The sequence below is a fragment of the Trachurus japonicus genome, chromosome 1 (assembly GCF_045865225.1).
Source record: "Trachurus japonicus isolate A0001 chromosome 1, Traja_1.0".
Classification (NCBI taxonomy): Eukaryota; Metazoa; Chordata; class Actinopteri; order Carangiformes; family Carangidae; genus Trachurus; species Trachurus japonicus.
Window position 1 is genome coordinate 31668519 of NC_140907.1, and position 22792 is coordinate 31691310.

At 43.6% G+C, this 22792-nt stretch overlaps 1 protein-coding gene across 2 annotated transcripts in view; it reads right to left on the bottom strand.

Annotated features, from left to right (window-relative positions):
- Window positions 1–5606: 5606 nt before the first annotated feature.
- The window catches only part of mgat3b (beta-1,4-mannosyl-glycoprotein 4-beta-N-acetylglucosaminyltransferase b), a 70299-nt gene continuing 53113 nt past the window's right edge, over window positions 5607–22792 (bottom strand). Inside the window, exons 1-5 of one of the 2 annotated variants that reach the window (XM_085785496.1) lie at window positions 22178–22347; window positions 13193–13685; window positions 8986–9653; window positions 7456–7738; window positions 5607–7342 (exon numbers count right to left, since the gene is read on the bottom strand). In XM_085785496.1, coding sequence (XP_085641622.1) covers window positions 6845–7342; window positions 7456–7738; window positions 8986–9653; window positions 13193–13685; window positions 22178–22263 — 2028 coding nt within the window. In that variant the 5' untranslated portion in view covers window positions 22264–22347 and the 3' untranslated portion in view covers window positions 5607–6844. Of the gene's footprint in view, window positions 7343–7455; window positions 7739–8985; window positions 9654–13192; window positions 13686–22177; window positions 22348–22792 lie in introns of those variants that run through there. The other variant, XM_085785503.1, reaches the window with a different exon arrangement.

Consider the following 22792-nt stretch of genomic DNA (forward strand, 5'->3'; position numbering starts at 1 on the left):
CTTTTTCTCTGCACCCCTGCACCCTCCTCTCCTTGATTTCCTGTCTGCCGCTAATGTTTCTTGGAAAAGATCAATCGGTGGAAGCCACAGAGCTGGCGGGGGGCCAGCAGCCGTGAAGGCATGTAAAACCCTGTGGACGGGCAGCCAGTCAGCCAGTCAGCCGCTCTGCAAGCACAACAGATGGGTAGTGGTGGTGGTGGTGGAGGGGCCACTCAGCCCTGCAATAACATCTGTACAGATCACAGACACACACACACACACACAACAACAAGTGTCGATAATGTGTGTGTGTTTGTGCGCTGAGTGGAGGGCTGGACCGATAATGAGAGATTCAAAGGCCAATGACGCTTATTTTAGACTGATGGTTGTGATCTTTTTCGTTGTGATCTTCAAAGCCGTTTTTTTGAGGGGGGTTGGGGGGGTAAAAAGCGCGTCAATGATTTTTAAGCAGAAAGATCAGTTTACAAGGTCAACAAGGCAGGAATACTTGTAAAGGTCCTCTGAGGAGTTTTGGAAAATATCGGATGCAGTTTTTTTTTATCTCAGAAGTGCCACTTAAAGCCTTTAGGGACATAAATCCCAAGCAGCTCAATAAACTGATCAATTCTGCGAGGAACATATGTTGTGTTAAGTCAGGGAACAGGTTGCTTGGCTGGTTTCCAACGGTTACCCAACCTGAGCAGACTGCAGCAGACGACCTGCTGAGAACAATGCACATATTTCTTTAGTCAGTGTTTCTTTTAAACACCTTGACAACACCTCTAAACTTTATAAATGCAAGTGCAAGTTTGTTCCCCCGCTGGCAATATCACAGCATCGCTCCATCTCATCTACAGTTTTTTAATTTACACTTAATGTATTCCCTGCGGTTTTGTTCACTGCGCTTCTCTGATCAATTTACATTTAGTTCATGTTGTGTATCATAGGTTTCATTTCTTTTCTTTCCCATTTCGCTATCGCTTCATCGTGCACCGAGCCAGAGATGCAAATTAAACACCGCAGCAGGTTAACAACACGTCACAATCTGCTGAAGTGTCCTTGAGCAAGACGTAGCGCCTCCCCTCTTATCTGCATATTGAACCCTTTTTAAATCCATTACAGGCGCCTAAACCGTTCAGCATCACAGCCTCGTTCTCACTTGAACTGTCTCTGGTTTATAGATTTCCTGTTGAACAGGGCCGATGAGCCACGCGCTTCATTTGGTTGATTTTCATTTCATTGGCGTGATGACTTTCCCCCCTCCCCCTCTCCCCCTCCTCTCTCTCTCTCCGATCAAAGAGAAAACTCCAAGCTGTTTGGTCAAGCCTATTACCTCCCTCCTCTCTCCCCGGTGTCATGACCACGCGTCATCCAATAAGACCGGCTCTGGAGGGATTATTTCCGAAACTGTCTCTTTTTGGATTCGAGTCCTCCATTAATCAAGCGTTGGCTTTGTTTAAAACAGGACTCTCTCTTCTCTCTCTCTCTCTCTATTTCATCTGTCTTTTTGTGTTTTCCCATCTTTCCTCGGTCCAAAAAATGTTTTCCATTCATGTTTTATTCCTGGCTTATGTAAAAAAAATAAAAATAAAAAAAGAAGGTGTTTTTCCTGCATCTCTGCTCCTCATGCAAATTGCCTGTTCGTTGAGATGACTCATTCAAATCAATGTAAAACACAGACAAACGGCTGAAAAGAAGTGTGCATGTGTGTTGTGTTGGGTTGTGTTGTATGTGTCACTACTCTCAGCTCTGCTGCGTTGTGACATTTACATAAAGTGACTGAGCTGATAAGACAAGTTTTGCAATTTTTTTTTTTCCATTTAATCTAAGCCAGGGCTGTGCGAGCTGTAGAATGGAAAACAAGTTTTGATTTCTCTCATCATCATCATCATCCTCCTTCTGCTTTCCCCACACCTCTAATCCTATTGGTCGGCTATCTTTGTTGATGACCTCAGGCTGTTAGGGATCTCAGGAATTCATCAAGAGGATCGTTGCCATGGCGATAACAGGGCAACAGGCCGAGTGAAGCAACCCTGACTCTGTCTTTCAGCAGACCAGACTCCCTTATCTGGTCTGAGTCACTGTCTGTCACTTTCACACACACACAAACACATACACACACACACACACACATGACATACACACTGGTATGCAAACACGCACACACACATACGCAAATGGCTGTTCACCAGATGTGCAGCCTGGATGCAGCAGGCTGAGAGTTGGGAGTAAACTCTGATTAAACGCCTCTTGGCAGAGCTTAAACACAAACTCACACCCCCCCTCATCCCCCCCCCCCCGACCCCCTGATGGGATTGAACCGACACCCTCGGCGGTCACATTTCAGAGATGACGTACGGCTATAAAAGCAGAGCCGTGGTTTCAGAGGGGAGTCGACAACTTGTGTTTGTTTTTTTGTAAATCAAATTAGATACTTTGGTCATTTAAAAAAAAAAAAAAAGAGCTCAGAAAACACTCAGTTGTTGTAGTGTTTCAGCTAGAAAAGCTCACAAAACCACTCACCAACTCCACTAATGCCTGAAAATAGCAGATGAGTGATTTACTACTAAATCTTCCACACTCATCTATTTTGGATAACTGCCCTAATTCATGATTCAGCAGCTCCAATATATAAAAAGTTATAACTTGTAACCTTCAGCATTGTGGTTGACTGCCAGCCAGGAGCTCTGAATCTACTTTTATCTCATTTTAAGCCACATATTTTCTACACCTTGGTATTTTTCAACTATATTTTTTCATCGCACGTCTCAATCTTCAGTTATTAAGAGAAAAAAGGCCAAGAAACTGCTTTATTTGTTTCCTGGTTTTGATGTGCTCATCTGTTTTCTATAGAGAGGAGGTGGAGGAGGAGGAGGAGGACACCTCTGTGGATATTTTGGGCTGTCAGTAAAAAAACCTCCTTAACGTCTGCTGCATAAAAGGCAGATAAAACAAATATGTCAGCTCTGACCTTTCACTGACATCACGGTTATAAACACCGTATTTGTTTGTGGCGGTCATGGCGGTGAAGACAACAACTCCCATGACTCCCGACGCCTTGATTTTAGTTTTCAGAAATAACATTTTGAGCCTTTACAGTGTCAAGTCTCCTCCATCAATCATCACCAATCATCACCTTTTCAAAAAGAAAAGGCAGAAAATCTAATTCAGGAACAAAACGTGTAACATCCAGCATTGTTGTCGTCCCTTCTGCCGTCTCATGTCAAATCCTATTTAAAGCTTGTTTCCCTGCAGCCCCTCTGGGTTTCGGATCGGCGGGGTTTGGCTCGCCGCTGCAGAACCAAACCCCGAACAGCTGCCGCCGCAGACCGCGCTGCCACTGAGGCAGCGGCACAGATATGACACAACTGTCAGCGGCCGGTTGGCTAATCTGATTTTCCCACCATGAGCTTACAGCCACGAAGAGCCAGCGCGGTAATGGACTCAGCAACACACACACACACACCCACATAAACAGACACACACCAACAAGCTACTGCCAGTTTTGCTAATTCTCTGATTCAATCATTCAGAAACTTCACAACAAAACCAGTGTGGTGTGAATGGAAAGCGAGGAGGTTCAGCGTCTTGCTCGAGGATACTAAAAGCAAAGTGGAACAGGATTGGATACCATTTCAACCTTAAAGGGATATTTCAACATTTTGGCAAATTCACCCATTGCCATAATCCCTACAGTTTTAGGAGTATGTTCGTTACCTTTAATTGTCGGTGCAAGCTGTTTTGAGATCGGCGGGGCAGAGACACGAGCTGCTCAGCTAACACAACTGATGCTCATGGTTTTTCTACGTTTCCCTCATCAAATACACAATCCAATAACTCCAAAACTCTCTTGTTGAAAAGTTGTGACCTGCACATTCACCACACTATGAGATAATTATGCATAATTGTGTAACATTATGACCTATTAAGCAAATACGGGGAACTACTTTCGCTTTTAAAGTCACCCTGCTGAGCAGCTGTCTCAGGAATGTAGTTCCGGTTACATATTTACCTCTAAAACAACTCTGTCTGGTAACATTCTGTTATTATCTCATAGCGTGGTGAATGTGCAGGTCACAACTTGTCCATGAGAGCGTTTTGAAGTTGTTGGATTGTGTATTTGATGAGTTTGATGAGGGAAAGCTTGTGTCTCTGCCCCACCGTTCTAAAAACAGCTTGCACCGACAATTAAAGGTAATGAACCCCTATGACTATAGGGATTATGGCAATAGGCGAATTTGCCAAAATGTTGAAATATCCCTTTAAGTTTCCCCAAAGAAATTCTCAATCCAAACATTTCCCACAAGTTTTCTCCACAAAACTTGTTACTAATCTAGCGGAGGTGTTGTTCACCTTGAAACAACGACGTGTAGACTGAGGTAAACAGTTTGTGCACAGAAGCAGATGGTCGGTGCCGTCGATCTGCAGCTGAAAGAAAAGAGTCATTGTGTTCACTGGTTTTTTGATCAGCGCTCCTCTGCTACATGTTTAGCTTCCACCACTGCCCCACAGCGCTGTAAATATTGCTGTTATGATTTCCTTGCCCTCGACAAGAATGTTAACCCGGCTCCCCCGCTGACCACAGCCCCACATGACACACACCCACAGAGGGAAATATGCTCGCCAAGCGCTGGTACACGACTCAGGGCAAAGGGATTTTTGGGCACGCGGCCCACATCGACAGCCGTCCGCGACGATGACGACGGGGAGAAGAGACAGGAGGAGGTGTGAGCGCTCATGCCTAAATGTTGAGATGATAGCGATCTGTGGGCAGGGGAGGAGGGGGGAGAAGGCATCGCCATGGTTACGGCTTTACCCCCGTCCTGTTGAGACAGGAGAGAGGGACCAGGGTGGAGAGAGATCGAGGCAGAGCGAAGATAAATACACCCCTATTGTTGAAACTGTTGTGAATTCTTGTGAGGATTAAGAGGAAATAGATCCACACCCAAAATGCGAGTGCGAGAGTCAGTGTATAAACGTGTGTGTGCATGCGTGTGTGTGTGTAGGTGGAAAGGAGTTGGAAGAAGAATCATTTCAAAGTTTTGACGGAGAGGGGGAATGTGTGAAAGGCAGAATAATTGAAAAAACATTGCCTTGTTAATGAGGATTAAGAGGAAACGCGCACACATATACACACACCCACACACCCACACATACATACTGTACATGAAAGACAGAAACAAACAACCCCTCCCCCTCCCAAAAGAAAAAAAAATACAGCGGCAAAGACAGAAAGAGGCTCTTGGAGGAAGTCAGACTCTGGAGGAGAGTGGGCGATTGACAGCTCAGGAGAAAGAGGAATATTTAACCGGGGAGGGAGAGGGAGGGGCTACAGTCTGCGCTGACCTCGTCTGAGAGCTGCAGCTCCTCGCCTGATGTGGTGCACCCACCTACTCATCTTAACAACACCGTCTCTCCCCATCCCCTCTCTTCACACGCTGTAGTTTCCAAGGAAACAAAGACTTCTCAGCTTGACGACTGACGGCGAGACCAAAAAAAACCCCATCGCTGATCTTTTCCCTCAACTATATAGTCTCTTAACTTCATCTTCCTCTGTCTGCAGCGATGCCAGTGGAGTGTCGGCTTTTTTTTTAAAGAGTTGGATGGGAGAGGGAGGTGGTGGGGAGTAGGGAGTGGGGGCGGGGGGGCACACACATATTTTGCACACTCATCCCTGCAACACCCCTCCGTCCTCGTGCGTCAGCAAGACGCTGTGGGGAAGGGAATGTCGAGAGTCTCCTTTTCATCGGTGCTCTCTTCCTCCCTCATTATCCTCCTTTCTTTCCTGCCTCCTGTCTCCATCGTGCTGTTTTTCCCATCTCAACCCCCCCCCCCCCTTCACCCCCCAATGTTTCTTTTTCTCTCTCTTGCTCCTTCACAGCCCCACAGCCACACAACATGACACAAAGACAGACCACACACACACACACACACACACACACATACATACGTACACTTGCTTCTTCTTCCTTCTTCTTGTTTTCGTTGTTTTTTTTTACAAACACACAGACGAGTCTAAGGTGCATGTGGATGTGTGGAGTTCATGAATGAGTTGAAACACCTCCTCCGCGGAGTCTTTTCCTTTTTCATTTGGCGATGGGCACTCCAGCAGTGTTTTGAATCCGTTTTAACAATTTCCTACTGATACCCGGAAAAGGAAAACATAATAATAATATCTGAATGTGTGTGTGTGTGTCTTGTTTCTGGAAGGAAGGAGGTCACCGAGTATGACAGGAAGACATCTGAAGGTGGAGAGTGAAGCGGGAACATCAGCCAGTTTCGTAAACTTTAGTAAACACAGACGGGAACACACAAACAAACAAACAAAACAAAACAAAAAAAGAAAACTTTTTCTTCACTCCCAGTTTTCTCCTCTCCACAGGTTTCACAAGCCTGCAAAATATCCCTTGTTTTTTCTTCTTCTTCTTCTTCTGAGCGACCCCATTCCTCTCTGACAGCAGGCATGTCGAATCAGATTGGGTGAAGAAAGGGAGGAACAGGGGTGGGGTACCAAAAAAAAAAAAGAAAAAAAAATAGCTTGGCTCCTCCCCCAAAAAGGGGAGGGATGAGGAAATCTATGATTTTTTTTGTTTATCCAGTGGTTGTATCCTCTCCGTAAATCCATGGTGGATATGATTCAGTGTTCCCTTTTTTGACCCCGAAATAATGATTCTTACGAGATTCTAAATCCCTGCAACATCAGTGCTGCCTGGTGGAGATACGTAGTAGTATCATGTAGTATCGCTCCAATGAGAGATGTAGTTCATCAGTACCGTTACGCCCCACTCCCACCCCCTAACTCAGTGCTGAGGCCTCAGTCGGGCCTGACTAGTTATTTCACGTACTGTTCGCCCCGGCTGAACTCCTAGCCCTCACTCAGTCTGGACGCTTTGCTGTAAGGGTTCTCCAGGAGGTAGCGGTAACTGTCGTAGTGCTCCAGCATGTACTTGGGGGCGTACATGTGCTCTTTGGGGTCCACCGGAGGATATTCCTGCACGGAGCCGTCGAACCAACCCCCCGTCCGGATCAGATTGCGGATGTAGTTGAGGTCTCGCTTGTCCTCGTAGTCGCCCCAGCGCGGGAAGTCTCCGTTCTGCGCCGACACCAGCTTGAAGTAGATCCCCTTCGGCGTGAAGCACCAGGAGCAGTGCCACCCGGCGAAGTGGAAGGGGCTGCCCACCGACCACTGCACCAGGATGTGGCCCGTGTCGTTCTCGTACTTGCGGAAACCCGGCATCGTGTAGTATTCGCGACGGCGCAGTCTGATACCGTCGCCGTCGTAGACGTCCTGGAGCATCCCCAGTGTACAACCTGATACCACCTCTAGAGAGCCAAACTGCTTCCAGAAAAACCCATAGAGTGACTGGAAGTGGAGAGAGGAGGACAGAATTATAAAAAGACAAGCATGAAACACGGTCGATGTGCAAATGTGGGAGTCAAAAAAGCTGCTACAAGAAGACGAAACGTTGCGGCTACCTTGCGCATGTGGATGGCGAAAGGTTCCGTCCAGCCGTCGAACAGTTTGAGGAAGAGGAGGCCCTCGTGTGCTGGGATTTCATCCGCGTCATTGATGACGAAGACGTCGTCTGGCCTGGAGCCCACCACCCTGGACATGCCGTTGCGTGTCAAGAAGGTACGCAAGTAGTCGTCGGCGATCCAGCCGTCCTGCCGGCCGCCCTCTGGGAAGTGGTCGAGGAACACGTACTGGATCTTATGACGGATGTAGTCATACGTCCCATTGAGGAGGAGGCTCAGGAAACTGGGGGAAACACAGACATGAAGTTGACTGAGGAACTTAACTGTGTTGTTAGTTCATATCCAGAAAACATACAAATTTACAAAGTACAGACAGTGAAGTTTGCACTATGGAAACTGTTTTTATAATCTGTGCAGGCTAGGAACCAGCTTGAATTATGCCATCTGTACTTAGTTTGCATTATTTACTAATGGTTTAATGGTTTTACCGTGCAGTTTTCCAATCAAACCAATTGTGGTACAGTACAGCCCTGTTTTGTGGAGCCAATTTTGGCCTGTGTATCAATGTGCCATTGGTTTGTTGGACGCACTACTTAACAGTTTATAGCATTAAAATGTTAATGCATTTTCAAAAGCAGGATGGAAGATACCTGCAGGCTACCATGAGATCATAATGTAACTTTGATAAAAAAAACAAAAAAAAAGCAAAAAAACAAAACAAATGCAGACCTGGTGTTTATTGTTATGGATGACACAACTCCCAGCTAGTTTCAAAAGTTAATGGATTTCCCTACAGAGAATGAAAAACCAATGATTGCCTCAATCTGTAGGGGAAAAAATAAATCCCAAGTGTGCTACCATGTACCGTATATATTGGCAGGTGGTTGAAGTACATCATAAGGAACAACAGGTGACAAAGATCCTTGTTTGACAAATGATTCCTTTCTGTGCAGGAGCCCTCACCAAACCAACTGGAAGAACAACTCAATTAACCTGTTGATATGCGCAGCTACTGAATTTAGCTACTTTCATGCAGTGTCACATCCTATGATTGAACACACCAATCTCTCCCTTCAAGGCTGCATGCAAAGTCAGTCGTGTTGCTCTTGTGATAATCTGCTGTAAAATTGCTCTCGAGGCATTTCAAAGGAAATTCATTGTAATTGTTATTCCGCACACTGATACTCACGAAACCGTGAAGGTTGGCTGTAAACAAAGGCTGTGGGCCGTAAACAGTGAGTACTCAATGCATCAGGAAGTGTCACAATTTGGCAATAAAAGTTGGGATTTCGTTTAACTTTTACGTTTTTTCTTATCTGTATTGAAACATTTGCAAGACGTGAGCGTACTCTGGTGACTGTACCTCACTGCACTTCCAGTCTGACTATCTGTTTTACAACGCAGTCTTGTCAAACACAATGAAAGAGATCCGCTGACGGTCACACAGCAGCTCAGCTGAGGATTACACATGTTGCTCAAATACACCTTGACCTTTCCACACACACAATGGTGCAGAGTCGTGGGTTTTACCTCAGAGGCCGCCTCTCTCCGTAGGCAGTAAAGTTGGATTCACATACAAGGAAAAGATCAACGGCTTGGGCGAGCTCACGAAAGCGCACGTGCAGCAGGTCAAACTCGTGATTAACATTGATAGCGTTGATCACCCTCCGCGGGGTCTCTCTGGGTGTCAGCCTCTCCTTGGTGGGCAGATTGGAGTGGAACACCATGGTGGGAACCCCACAGTAAGGCCCGTGCCATCCCGGCCGACATACACACTTGATTAGCCGTTTCCCATTGCCCCTGGTCCTCGTCTTGGCTTTCGGCGCCGTGGAGGGCTGCTGTTGGACTTGTAGAGGTTTCCGTTGCCCAGCAGCCCCCGCCCGAGCTCCTTCCCCAGCCCCGTTGGCCGCGGTACCCCCCGATTTCCCAGAGTACTCCTTCGGGGTCGCTACTTCCGTCCCCTGCCGGAAGCAAAGAGCTCCGGCTTTGGTTCGGACAAAGTAAGATGTTTTATCATCCTGAAGCTTATAAGTGCGGGTGTGGAGGTCTCCCATGACTTCCAAGGGGTCCGGGAGTTGTTTGTTGAAGAAGACCGCTCGGTGCTCTCGCCCATTCGACGGGACGTCTGGGGGGTCAGGCCCAGCAGGTTGAGCTTGGTGGCTCGAGTTCCCTGGCATCAAATGGTCTTCAGCTATCTCCTGGAAAGAAGAACATAAATAAGACCACTTAGAATGAGCATCACCTTCTATATTTCATTGTAATAACTAACTAAAAACGTATTACAAAAAGTAATAATGTAAGAAAGATTTATATTAAAGCTTCAGTTGGTAACAATTATTCAGTCATATTTGCTGGAACTGTCACTATATTCTGATGGTCAGACATTAAATGAGTAATTTAGGACAAAATCCAACTCCTCTGGCTCCACCTACAGCCTGTAATCGTATTTGCCAAAATCCACCGCGCCCGACGATTCTCCACCAGTCAGGTAGAGGGAGCAGGAGGAGCAGCCAATCGCCGCTCCTACACGTCGTGCTATGGATACGGTACATCTTTTTTTTTTTTTTTTTTTTTTCTCTGTGGGTGCGTTTATGGCTACTTTGTGTGTGTCTGTGTGTGTGGGGGGCGCTTGGCAGAGGTTCATAAAGGGACCTGACGGAGTATTGTCTTGAAATTTCCGACCAAGTCGCGGAGTTTACTTTCACTTTCGTCAACTTACCAACTGGAGCTTTAAGTCATGTTGTCTTTCACCAGTTGCTGTGACACTGATACTGACTGAGCAATTTGGAAGACACACTCAAGTCTCCTTGATTTGAATTACACAAGTTTTGTCCATTAAGGAGAACTATGTTCATGGTCAACATGTCTTCCCAAGACTTCTTTTTGGAAATACCAAATATCAACCACCAGCTAGACCTGGTGCTGACCTTACTGATGTAACCGCATAATTAATGCGACACAAAGCAGAAACATCAGTAACCCTTTAATATACAGGCCACTAATTATGTGATAATGTCAAGAAATAGCCAAGAAATAACAAGTAATTGCATCATAATGTCTAGAAATAGCCTAGAAGTAATGGTCAATTTCATAGTAATGTCGAGAAACATAGCCAAGAAATAATTGCTTGTGCAGATATAACCCTAACCCCAATAACTGATTTTTTTGCAAGGACTTGGTGGAGAAGAATTGTAAAGAATGAAAACCATGTGTAATTTTTTGCCTTTATGAAAAACATGACATTACTATGAAATTGACCGTAATTTCTTGGCTATTTCTTGACATTATAATGTAATTAGCGGCCTGTAAATTATAGGGTTACAGATATCATATTACCGGTAAGCCTTGATATCCAGGATGTGCCTGAACTTACTGAATGGTCTGCAGGATTAATAACTCTGCAAACCCCCCACCCTACCGTCTAATTACTGACCAGATTGATAGCTCATTTAGCAAACAATTTAGCCTTTAATGACTTTTTATATCCCCTACTGTCTACAAAACCAGTGTACCAGTGTGACCTTAACATCGATATTAGACATTTCGCAAACTGGCAAACTTATTAGCTTTATCTGATTCTGTGCCTTTGTCTTTACTCCAGTGTTATATAAACTTGTCTTTGGTATCAAACAAGATTAAATACGGGTGAATTATTAAATGAATGAATAAACAGTCTGAAGTTAATGTTCAGAAATAAAACGAGCTGCTGCCTGCTGCAGTCGCACCGCAACAATAACAGCTTATCATTACAACTTCAATATAAAAGCCATTATTTCCTGAGTAAACCAGTTATAATCTTGACAGGAAATGATTATCTGGCCATGTGACCTCTGAGACAAAGACACCGTTCTGTAATCACTTGTTTAAAACTTCATGAAAATGAACTCCAGCACTTGCGGCGTGTTAGGGAGTACGGTGATAAAACACAAGGTGAAGGAGTAATAAAATGATGTGGTTAAAATGAAGCAATATTAGAGAATAATGAAAGATGATAGGCAATACATTATGTATGAGGTAATATCACATTAAATTACCACAGGAGTGTTACAAAAATATCTTTCCACAAAGACCACTTTACTACTTTCCAATTTTTGTTTGTTTTACCCAGTTCAGTCAACCAAAATAAAATCTTAAGTTGAAAGACTTCTCTTTTCTGAACAAACAAATATAATGACGATATAATAAAGATTGTGAGATGATGAATTTCTGAAAGATTTTTTCCCCCATTTTTTGCATTAGGCAGATGACAGTAAACAAGCATCAGAAACACTACATTAGACCCAAGTGGGTGGTGACTTCCTGTACATCTGAGACACATGATTGTCTCATTAATCAACTATAATAACAGCATATGACAGGAGGATGGTCACCATGGCGATTTATGTAACTTAAGGCTCTCAAGGAAAACGATCATTGACGGAAAAACCCCTAAAAAAGCCAGTGGTACATTGGATGGGAAATACATTCTTTAATTATTTAGGTGAATTTTGACACTGACTCTGAAATCCATTCAGACAATGTGCCTTTAATTACTCAACTGGCACCAAACATCAATGTAACATCAGAGAGACGTTGGACTGTAATGACTCTCTAACGTTGAACACATGTTTAATTTTAAGAGTTGACGTCAAAACACATCATTGGGTAACTGACATTTTGCAGACGCTTGGTTTTCCTACAAACAGAATGTCTGTATTTTGGCAGATTGGATTTTTTTGTTACTTAACCACACGGTTTAAAACTAAAACCAAAAATCAACTGTTAGTAGTCCATGTCACCAAATGTTACTATCCTTTAGATAATTTCAAATCTTTGGCAGATCATTTAATTGTCATTCAGATGTATTAAGATATTGCCTATTGATGATCAATATCTGCTATCTCCTTCATGGAAGTCAATTTTGAAAAGAAATTTACAGTTTGAAAAGAAATGTTGTGGTACTGCCCATCCTTAACAATCCAGTCCAACAATCAGTGTTCAAAAATACATCTTTTCTTGATCAGGTGCTCAGTCCAAATATAACTGTAATCATGATTTATGCTTCAAAGGGACTGAAACAATGACAAATGCTTCTTATAAAACTTCTATTTTACAAAAATATTGTTGTTGAAGAGCTGAAATTGGCGGCGGTGACTCTTCTACACTGATTAAAGCTATAACCCTGATCTTGGCTTGAACCAATATCTTGGCGATACCAAGTCCAAGAACGAGACCAAACCATTGCGAGACCATTTTCAAGACCATTATTGTATTCAGTACCAGTACTGATAATAATGTAGAATGTAGATTGATATTTACATTATTCTTCAACTAGAAAGAAAAGATCATTTTATGTAAAATCTATACCATAATTAATTAAAACAAAGTCTGGATTGAACAGAATAACAAAGAACGCAATCCCACTTTTAAGACTGGTGCAACCAAGTTTTTCAGATGGTTACACAAGCAGATACTTTAGTGGAACAATTTTAATTATCTTAAAGTTATTGAATTACATTAGGCTACATAAACCAAAGTGAACGAGTGACATTTACAGTTGAAAAAACAATGTTACTGCAGCTGTGGTCTTGACTGGTCTTGAGAAACACATCGGCAGAGACCGCAACAAGAGTAGCACAACGCTACTGGGAACTATAAAGCAGTCAGCCTCACCAAAAACAGACTGGATGGATGTGGAGTTTGGGGGTATTGCTTCATGCTGCATCACAGTGAACATGTAAAACTTCACCCATCTCACCTCAATGGGAGCGTCTGCCCGCTGGTTCTCCTCTGGTTTCTCCCTGGGGTCTGGCGCTGCCGGTTCCTCCCTCAGCCTTATCTCCAGCCCGGCCCGGCCAACGATCCCCGGACCTCCACCCACAATCTCCTGGATCCCAGGAACAATTCCTCCTCCTCCTCCTCCTCCTCCTCCTCCTCCTCCTTCCCCACCTCCTCCTTCTCCATCCCCTCCACCTCCCGCCGCTGCGCCTCTAGCTTTGGCGTCCGATTGCCGTAGCCCGGGGAGGGGAGGGGCCTCTTCGGGGGAGGCGGGGCTGAGCGGCGTCGCGGCCACGCCCTTCTCCCTCCAGAAGAAGCCGGTGACCATGATGAAGGACTTGATGTTGGGGTTGGGAGGGGAGAGCTCGTGCAGCAGGGAGACATAGTGGAGGGCCTTGTAGTAGTGGAGGAAGGAGATGACGCACAGGCCCACCGTGCACAGCAAGAACACCCTGTGCCGCCGCATTTTCATCCTGGAAACAGATACGAGAGAAATGACAAAACATGAGTCTGACTAATAAAAACAGCCCCGAGTAAACAGAGTCACAAACCTGCATTTCACCCTTCAGTTCAATGATGGTCACTGTCTGTTGTTTTCTCCGTATAAAGAGGAAAACAAGGGGAGGACTATGAGGACGGTAATTGATTTTTCAGACACAGAGAACCTGAGGGAAACAGTTTCTTCTTTTTCTTCTTTTTTGTGCATAGATAATAAAATCAGCGTGATTCGATAACGAATTATTCAACATGAGTTTCCATTTTTCCGGTTCAATGACTTTAGAGGAGAAAAACAAATGTGTACGTCAGTCAAACAAAAACCTTAACCCTCCTGTGTTGTCCTTCTGGGTCAAATTGACCCTTCCTTCTTTCCTTCCTTTCTCCCTCCCTTCTTTCCACAATCCTTTTTCCCTTGCTTCTTTCCTTCCTTCCTTCCCTTCGTCCTTACTTCTTCTTCCTCTTTTGATCCAATTGACCCGGTCGGTTCCCTCCCTGCATTTTTCTTTCCTTCCTTTTCCCTTCCTTCTTTCCCTTCTTCCTTCCTTGAACTAATCTGCTCTCTCCCCCCATCTTTCTTTCCTTAACTTTTCCCTTTCTTCTTTCCACAATCATTTTTCCCTTGCTTCTTTCCTTCCTTCCTTCCTTCCTTCCTTCCTTCCTTCCTTCCTTCCTTCCTTCCTTCCTTCCTTCCTTCCTTCCTTCCTTCCTTCCTTCCATTCTTCCTTCCTTCTTCTTCCTTCCTTGAATGAATCTGCTCTCTCCCTCCATTTTTCTTTCCTTCCCTTTCCCATCCTTCTTTCCACAATCCTTTTTTGCCTCCCTCCCTTCCTTCCTTCACTTTGTCCTTACTTCTTCCTTCTTTTTTTGACCCAATCTGTTCCCTCCCTCCATCTATCTTTCCTTCCTTCTTTCCCTTTGTCTTTCCTTCCTTCCATCCTTCCTTCCTTGGCCCAGGAGGACAACAGGAGGGTTAAAATATCAACATGTTTGTACAAATGGTGACGTGATATGAAATGACTATGTGCAACATTAAAAGGGCACGCTCTTGGTGACAAACCAACAGAGATCACTGGACTGTGCAGCCCCCCCCCCCCCCCCCCCCTCACCCTGCAGCCCCTCACTCCTCCCTCTGCAGCTCCCCTACAAGCATAATTAGCCGCACTGACAATCAAGGGCCTGTTTCGGAGGCTGCGCTGCGGCCCCGGCTCTGCCCAGCCAAGTGAATATAATTTATTCTGATGATCGTGCTGATTAAATGATTTGATTTAATTTCCATCCTGTAGCTTTTTATTAAGGAGGGTACAGGAAAGAAGACGAGACGGAGGCATGTACACGGGGAGGAGAAGGAGAAGGGAAGTCTCGGCGGCCCATGATTCATACTGGCTTCTTGCTAAATGTGCACTGAGATGAGAAAAATGACATATGATGTGCTGAATACTGAAGGGATGACCATGATTTTTCAAAAAAAAAAAAATATATATATATATATATATTATATATCTAAACGTAACACTGAGGGATAACAGATAATCCTAATCTGGTCCCGTTTGTACACATCTGCCCCGATGCTCTTTCATCTTCGTTTTCTCTCGGCCACAATAAAAAAGGGATTGAAATAAAGCATATAAGTGGACTTAAAGCGTCTGAATATGAGCATCTGTCTTGGCTTTTGAGTGGGATTTCCTTTTTAGCAAAGTGTGGGTCAGTAAACGGTCAAGGAACGAGTACGCTCTGTGCTCGCGTCGAGATTTATTCTTGCACTCTCGCTTCACAAATGTTGGACATCTGAACACGTTAATCAAAAACAAAACACAGAGGGGGAAAAAAAAGAAACTCTTGCCTGTGACCTCCCAGCAATGCACTGGATATAAAGCAAAACAGGCAAAGACGGAGGAGGAGAGTGAAGAAGGGCAATGGGAGAAGAGTGGGGGAGAGAAAGAGATCCAAGTGAAGATCGGGGGGGAGGAGGAGATGTGATGGAGAGATGTAGCACAGTGGAAGACGGAGGAGAGGGATGAATGAGGCATGAGAGTGAATGTGAAAGTGAGAGATGAGAGCAGAGGAGGCGGCCGGGTGGAGGAGGAGGAGTGAGGCCTCGTGGGGATGAAACATTTTACATTCATGTGTGGGTTTGACAGGTTGTTGTGAAACTTGTCCACAGGCTCAAATAGCTTCATGTGAACAGCTGAACAGAGATAAGATGTTCAACAGCAAACCACATACATTCAATTTGAGTATCTGTACTTTGCCTAAGTAGTGTTTTTCTTTTTTTTCTTTTTCGGAAACGTATGACTTTTACACCGTGACACTTAAAAGACAAATGTTGTGCTTTTGACTCGGCTGCTTTTCTGTGAAGGACTCTTTACTTTGAAGTGTAGCTTTTAGTCAGAGGAATTAAGTTTCTTTTATTTATTTTTTTAAAAGAGACTGTGTCAACTCCTACACTGTCAGTTCTGCTGTGGCAGCTGCATTAGATAAAAATGAGGCATCAGTGGCCTTATCTCAAGTCCTTAAGTACAAATAAAGAGAGATTTCCCGTGTTAAAACGCTGCAGTTGTTTTAAATGAGGCTCTTTTTGTTGATATGATTGTGCTTTATGATCATGTTGTGCCATATCCTACAAGCTTTTTTTTTTATTCTACAGGTTTTACAGTCAATGTTTTTTGAACTCATATAAAAATTTGGCTCGTCTTGGAGTCAAACTTGACCATGAAGATCTACTTCCCTAAATCTGCTCCAACTGTTTCACTACATGAAAACATCTATAACAACAGCTTCCAGTGCACTAGAAAAGACTTGCAGTTTGTAAGTTTAATAATACAAAAAATACATGGATTGTTTAATATCCATCTGTATTCACATCTGCCTCTGAATACATAAAAAAAAAAACCCAAACAATATTGGCTCATAAGCAGCAGACTTTTTGGTGCTAATGAAGTTAATGAACAGAAATAAAATCTGCAGTCTGTCTAAACCTTCATCAAATTTAATAAGTAGTAAGTTGTAGAGAGCAGCTTTCAGGTAAATACTCAAATCCTATAAGGTGAGTGGGGCATATGTGCTTTGTTGGCTCAGTTTCTGAACACAGGCTGAGTGTGTTGGGTTCTTTCACAGTTGCTTTATAAAAAACACTAAAAAAAACATCTACATTATCATGATATGGGTCCTTTAAATCTTTCGCTGAGTGAAATTTATAGTGGAGCTGGAAAAAATTGAGGTTCACTTGGACCTTGACAGGAAATGTTTGGGAGGCTTTGTTTGAAATCTGTCTCCAGAATAAGAGCCCCACTTTTCCCTCCTCTCATTTCGTCAAAAAAAAAAAAAAAAAAGATAAAAGAAAAAAAGAAAGAGATGATTGAAAACGTCTGTAAGACAGAAGCAATCTAAAATAATAAGGTGTTAGTAGAGTTTTCAGTCCATATTGTTGGGAGTAACCGGTCCCACACTCTCCTCGCCTTCAGTCGGCTCGACAGGCGCTAACGCTGCACTTACGGCCGAGGTAAGAAACCATTTTCAGATAGAGACGTGTTGTATTATGTTACTCCATCTACTCGCTGAGATGCAGTTCTGCCGTTTCAGAATATAAATGAAGCACACACACTCACACAATACCACCGCTGACGTGAACACAATCATAGATGGAAGAGAGGAGACGAGACGAGAGGCGAGGATGAGAGAGAAGAGGTCAGAGGCAGAGAAAAGGGAGATGAGGTGGAGGCTGGTGGTGTTTGGTGTATTACTGGAGCACTGTGCCACCTCGTCTCCCACTGTCACATCCTCTCTGCAATTCTCTCAGCTCCCCACTATCATCTGTCATCTCTAATTCCCCTTCACGTTCACTCCTTCACTCCCAGCTCCTCTTGTGTCCCACGCAGCTCGCCACAGAAGACAAAGAGGAGGAAGTGAGGGGTGAATAAAAGGCTCATCTCTCTTTCTACTCTGACACAAAAAAAGAACAGAAAGAAACAGTGACAAAGAGCGAGAGGGGAAAAAAAGGGGTTTACTTTCTTCTCTAAAAAATATTTTAATGATGTTCGGGGATAGTTAAGGGCAGATTTTGGATGCTGCAACCTTTGTAAGTCGTTGTAAATGCAAAGATTTAGGATTTCAAACTCCTTCAAGGTGAAAACCATAACCAGCCATAAATCAAAATATTTTTTCAGTGTTATCTGGAAACAAACATGGGCAGCGTTACTTCTATCAAGACTTTCAGATAGCAAAAGAAGCCGTTTGGAAATTTACAAGATGACCTCATTAGATTTGAATAAGAGCGATGATGTAAATATGTAACCAAAGCCAGAACCTGTGAGTTTATCTTGGTATAATAACAGGAAGCATGGGGCAAAACAGCGAGCTAGATCCAAAAGCTTTGTAACTCTAATTTTATGTTATGTCAATAAACTTTCAAAAACGGCTTCTTGTAAAAGTCCTTCAGTGTTGTTGATTAAAAATGAAACACGGGGGCGCGGACATAAAGGACGGGAAAGACTTGGAGAGACTCAATAAAACAGAACAAATGGAGCTTCTAGAGTAGAGAGGCGGCTCAACATTTATCAGTGTGACCTTATAGAAATGTTCTGCTTTTCAATTGGACTCTGCTCGGTGCAGTCAGTGTGCAGCCCCTGAGACACGGGAAACATTTGCATGAACATAAGAGTGCGTCCACAAAGAAATCTCCCCAAACCTCCCCGCCGGATGATAAAAAGAGATAGTTCATCTGCAGAGAGCGAGACGCAGCTGAGGTACAGAGTGAAAGGCAGAGCATTCAAAACCAAACCGCTCCATTTTAACGTTACAGACGGGTGTAGCAGAATCAGATAAGTCATGGAAATATGTAGTCAGACTGTACAGTACTGCAACACGCGCCCTTTTATGACTGTATCTGTCTGTCGCTAAATGATAAATGACATTACAGTCCAGTCTGGAGACAGCACTGACGCCAAAAACAAAGGAGGAACAATTGGATCAATAGGTCAAAGGGAAAAACCTCAATGTTTCCTCTACATTCATTTAGGAGTGGCACCAGGTCAGATAATCAGAGGAGGAGTGTCATCTCGGAAAATAAAGGCAGCGACTTACTGGAGAAAAGGTAGCCTAGACTTTTTTTTAGATGTTGAAACAATGTAAAGCAGAATTTCCACTACCAGTTACCATTACTAGTTTGCAGCCCTTTCCACTACACAGTTACAGCTCTACTCGACTCGGTTTAGGTCCTTTTCCATCACAGCTGAGTCCTTCACAGTTCCTCCTCAGCGGGGGCGGGGTCGTCATATCACGGTGTCTACGGCCGCGTCGTCTCGCTCTCTTTTTTTCCTCTCCTCTCATCAGCTCTGAACTCACTCGCCTACACCTCGCTAACTCAGGTGAAAGAATAACAACAGTCTCAGTACAGATCAGTGGGCGTTGCTGCCGTATTTTTTAAACTTAGCCGGTTTGTTGGACGTCACACTCGAGTGCTAGTGGAAAAGCAAAAAGCAAAAAGCAAAAAGCAAAAAGCAAAAAGCAAAAAGCAAAAAAAAAAAGTAGACCCGTGTCGCTCTATTGGAAAAGGACCATAAATAATGTCTCAATCCGCTCTGTTTATCAATAAAGATATGTATATATATAACGTTATTAGCAGAAACACTGAACCTGATCTGATACTGTATGTTTCTACACAGCTGACTGCAGTGGCAAACACAATGAATCAAGCAGCTCTTTCATTGGCAGCAGCGGAGAGACACAAGGTCTGGGTGGACGGTGGACACATCCACACAGGACTTGATGATTGGGTTAAATGCAGCTGAAGTCATTGCACTAAACCAGAGCAGGATCTTTTCTCCAAACCTTTTTATGTATTTATTTATTTATATAGTGCAATACAGGGTGAGAGCACATAATCAAATATTACAAGGGCACAAGGGAGAATTCTCCAAACCTTTAAAAACCAGAGCTGGGGTTGTGATAATGATGCAGTTGTCACCAACAGAGGAGGATGCTGCTGCGCTGCCACAGTGAATAATAACACTTTGTACAAATGAAGCTTAGTAAAAGTTGAGAATATCTCCACATGCACCGCTCTGTCTGAGCTCCACTGGCTCATTCTCATCACTGGCTCCAATCACAACCTGACGCTTGTGGCCTTCAGCCAATCACTGACCGGTGAGCTGCCAAACGTTAAGGTCATTAAAGGGATAGTTCACCCTAGAATGATATTTCGCTCATTATCTACTCACCCTCATGTTGACTAAGGGCTGGAAGAACTTTCACCGTCCCTTCTCTGAGTTACAGGGGGTCTTGACGTAGCAGTGCATTTCAATGCAACGGTTGCAAAGGGACACCAGAGCTCTTCGTAAAAAAACACACACAAAAAAACATCCAAATACCTCCATGCTGCTCGTATGTAATGTCCGTCTTGTGCTGAAGCCCCAAATTGCGTAATTGTCCCGAAAAAAATTAAATAAGTCCACATTCCAAGCATGTTTGTAGCATTAGCTCCGGAGTGTCTGTTGTCCGGTCTTCCGCTGCCAGCGCGCATGCGCAAGGTTCGCACTGAGACCGACTCGAGTCTCAGTCGGTCTCAGTAGCAGTCCGAATTTTTTTCGGGACAATTACGCAATTTGGGGCTTCAGCACAAGACGGACATTACATACGAGCAGCATGGAGGTATTTGGATGTTTTTTTGTGTGTGTTTTTTTACGAAGAGCTCTGGTGTCCCTTTACAACCGTTGCATTGAAATGCACTGCTACGTCAAGACCCCCTGTAACTCAGAGAAGGGACGGTGGACTCTGAAAGTTCTTCCAGCCCTTAGTCAACATGAGGGTGAGTAGATAATGAGCGAAATATCATTCTAGGGTGAACTATCCCTTTAACCGCTTCATCGCCTCAGCAGTAGATAACAGGAAGTCTCCAAACAAAACCCACCAGTCTTTGTGGCAGCAACATCTGAAGCATCGCCAAGGTAGACTCATGGAAATCTGACAACAGAGGTTATATATGTTGTACTATACAATATGACCTTTTAGAAAACTGTAGCACTAACATGCACTTGATTAGATTTTGTTGGTTTGAGGTCAAAAGGTCAAAAGGTCAATATCACAGTGACTTCATTAAATATGATTTAGATTTTGTACATGCAATATTTTGAGGAGTCCTCTTCAAATTTGGCACAATGTTCACGTTACCTCATGGATGAGTTAGATTAGATTTTACTAGTCAAAGGTCAAAGGTCAGTATGATGGGAAATCTCAATAACAGCTTGTGGGAATTTCCCTGGTACAAGTGCAGTCAGATTCTCTCAGAACTGATTTGTCTTTATAAATTCTTAATAAAAAGGTGAATAAAGTTGATTTAGATCTTCAGATCACCTGCTGCATGATTTTGTTTCTCTTCCTTGTTGTGTACCTTGGGCTACGTTCACACTGCAAGCCTTAATGCTCAATTTGGATTTTTTTTGCTCAGATACATTGGCTGTTGGCTTAACGGTTTGGCTGTTCACATTACCATCTAAAATGTGTCCTATATCAGATTCCAGTGTGAACGGTTTGACCCGCATGGGCAAAAGAACAATAACAACGACCCCTGGCGCAGCAGCTGTTGTACAGGAAACATAGAGGGAACGAGTACTTTCACTTTTATTTTGAAATGTCTGTGGAAAGGGAAACTGGAATATGCCCGAGCAGCTGCTGAGGAGGAAACGAGTGAAGAGAAAGAGCCAAACTCTGTGTTTTAGTTTCAGTTACCGGTACTTTAGTTTGTACTCTTTATAGGAATAAACCTCCTCAAGTGTCTCAACCAGCTGGGCAGCGTTCAGTTTATTAAGAAACAACGTCAACAACATTATTACAACCCAAAGTTTAACACCACCTGTCCTTTTTTATTTATAATCTCCTCTCCTTCAGCGCTCACATTCTCACTACAGCTGTTAAGTTGTTGGTAAACACACGCCGCTGCATGTCAAATTATCCTACTTTTTATCGTTCGTTTTATTGCTCTGTGTGTGACATGTGTATGTGGTCATGCTGCCGCTTCTAAAACAAACCTAGAGTAAACATTTTAAAATGACGTAAAAGTCGCATCAAATCTGCCTTATCTGTTCACACTGGGGTCGCATTGGAAAACATGAATCTGATTCAGGACCAGATATGGAAGTGGTCTGAATCTGATTTGAAAATGTCAGATTCAATGCTGTTCACACTGTCAAAAGTAAATCAGATATGGGTCACATTAGAGTGAAAAAATCAGATTCAGGTAACTTGTAACTGCAGTGTGAACGCAGCCTTTTGTGTCTGTTACCATGAGGTATTGAACAACATTTTTAGTAGCTGCTGAAAATGATTGGAGAATGATATTTTTCAAAAAAGTAGAGAGGAATCACAGAGAGGTTTAAAGGAAAAGGTTGGAGATTCACCACTAGATCTACGTATGATCAAATCTACTACGATTAGTTACCCCATCTCTACTCCACCCAAATACAAAAGCACTTACAAACAGAGAAACTGCTGACATCGCGTGGGTGTTTTCAGTCGGAGTTTCAAGTACCCCGGTGCCCAGGTGCTCCTGAGCCAAGGCATGATTGTAGAAATTACTCCGGTGTGCTCATGTCACCAGGCGACTGTTGCAACCGCCTCCTCTGGCCTGCGATGCCGCCTGTCAGATAACGCACATGAGGGAGTTTTTAAAGGTCAAACAGCTGACAGGATCTCACACATAACTGCACCACTCTGTGAAGGTGAAGAGTAACACAGGTGCGGAGGCAAAGCGCGACCTCCTCCCGGCGCAGCCAGGGCATCCAGGATGACATCATCCAGACTTCAAAAACATTTTTCTCATAATTAGAAACAACATCATCTTTTATTTGACTTCAAACTTGTGGCCCAGTTTCATAAACACAGGTTTTATTGTGTGTGTTGATGACTTCACTGTGACATAATCATGGTAGTTCTTTTTTTATCCAGCTGTTTTTACAGGCCCATGATAATCAGATTAAATAAACAAGTGTCTATTAAATATCTGACACAGGGGCAGCATCACATCACATGGTTGTCTAAACAAGAGGTCGTTCACATTCATCACTTCATCCAACCACCAGTTCAGCTCAAA